We start from the raw sequence: 1938 nt of genomic DNA, 5'->3' as shown, positions 1-1938 counted from the left end.
TTAGTGAGCTTCTTGCCAATGGCCAACCCACTCAACGTCACCGAAATCGTGGCGTTTTTCGCGCCAGTTCCAATCTCGGCCCTTGTTCCATGGACAACCACGCGATACTGAACGGTCTCGATTCCACTTGTGATGGCCGAGGTTGTCCCACATTCCTGTTCCCATTCCCATCCCCATCCCATAATTGTTGGGATTATGTCCATACTGCCGTCGCGACTTGACACTGAAATCAATCGGCTTGGATTCTGAAACTACAGCCCGACGACGTTCTCCTAGAGCTGTCCACTTATCGATAGGATTGCGCTTCGATGGTGGCGAGTAGCGAGGTGGAGATGGCGGAGGTTGTTTGATCGCGATGGGCTCATGAAAGAAAAACCCATCAGCAACCAAATCGCCATCAATATCATCCGAGATAGTACTAGCGGCAGTTGGCTCGTTGAACTTCTCATCAGAAACGGTCACAGAGTCAGATGCCGAATCATGGTGACTTGCACTAGCATCAACGTTGCTCTCGTGGCTCCACGTTCGACTGTTCAGTTCTTTGAGCTCCTGAAGCTGTCGTGCACGCGCCTCTTCTTCCTCTTCGACATCCTCTTCCCACATGTCACTCCAACTCTTCGAGACGGCTTCGTTCTTGCGACCGAAGACCATTGACATGGCACTCAAGGTTGGTTTTGGCCGGGACATGTTGATAGGCAGAGAGCCAGCGACAGGAGCAGCGGGGACCCGAGCACGACCAGACGCTTCCATGGGACGGGAGATGCCTAGAGAGTTCACAGACACGCCGAAGTTGGAAGTAAGGACAGACGAGATTGAAGGTGTCACGAAGGAGCTAGCACACCAATCCCTTCGGCCTTCCGACTTCGGAAACAAATCCTCAGTGTAGCTTTCATTGTCGTTGTCGAGTATAATGCTTAATTGACGAGTATGCTGAGCGGGTGTAGCATGGAGAGCCTTAGCCCATGGGAATGCTCCCTGATCAAGCTGGGGACTTTGAATCGAAGGGGTCCGAAGAGGTTCGCGATTGGCAGTGGCCAGGGTTGTGTGCTCTGTGGCGCAAAAGTCGTCCACATCCTCTTCAAGGGTAGTGAAGGTGATGGCCCGGGTGAGAGCTTCCCTAGCCCCTTCGAGAGACCGCTTGCGGGGATCTAAGTTCATGCACTGGACAATGACCTCGTAGGTGTCCTGGGACATTGATGGGAACACGTCAAAAAGCGACTGCTTGTCTCGAGAGAAGTCCAGGAACAGCGGATCAGCTTCAGTGGGAGTGGTAAAGGGATTGCGGGAGAACAAGATGTTGAGCAAACAAACGCCAATAGCCCAAATATCAGCCTGAGCAGGCGAATACCCGTTGCCAGCCGAATCGTATTGCTCAGGAGACATATATCGGTCACTACCTACTGTCATCTCGTAGCTCCATTTCGAAGTTGTTGCCAAACCAAAATCACCTAGCTTCATGGCTCCGGACTCGGTAAGAAAGATGTTCTCTGGCTTGATGTCCCGATGGTAGATGCCTTTCGAATGCATATAAGAAACAGCATCCACGAGCTGGAGCATGAACTGGCGCACATGCTCAGTCTCCAAGGGGCCGTATCCAGTCCGAATGGCCTCGTACAGATCTCCACGGGAGCAGTACTCGAGAACGAGATAGAAATGGGCATCCGTCTCGAAGGAGTGAACCATGTTCACGATGTTGGGTTGGGCTCCGAGACGAACGTGACAAAGCTGCTCCTCAGACTTTTCGTCCATAGCAAACTCGAGTCCAGCCTCGTTCGCAGCAGCTCGCTTCGTCATGCATTTGATGGCAACATTGTCACCAGTTTCCAAATCTTTGGCTAGGAAAACCATTCCAAACGAGCCATGGTTGAGTGGGGAGATTGTCTGAAACCTCCCATCGAGTAAAACGCCATCGTGAAAGTTGTTTCGCAAGCATTCCAT

General features: G+C 52.0%; 1 protein-coding gene across 1 annotated transcript; it reads right to left on the bottom strand.

Moving 5' to 3' along the window:
• On the bottom strand, positions 1–1938 carry F5B22DRAFT_632490 (kinase-like domain-containing protein; the record flags this gene model as incomplete). Its single annotated transcript, XM_047976702.1, has 1 exon — positions 1–1938. One exon carries the CDS (start codon positions 1936–1938, stop codon positions 1–3), a length of 1938 nt encoding a protein of 645 aa, XP_047836328.1.

Source organism: Xylaria bambusicola, assembly GCF_022495145.1.
Source record: "Xylaria bambusicola strain CBS 139988 unplaced genomic scaffold F5B22scaffold_1, whole genome shotgun sequence".
In the NCBI taxonomy this organism is placed as follows: Eukaryota; Fungi; Ascomycota; class Sordariomycetes; order Xylariales; family Xylariaceae; genus Xylaria; species Xylaria bambusicola.
Note: the sequence above shows the minus strand (reverse complement) of the source record. Positions and strands in the feature narration are given on the sequence as shown.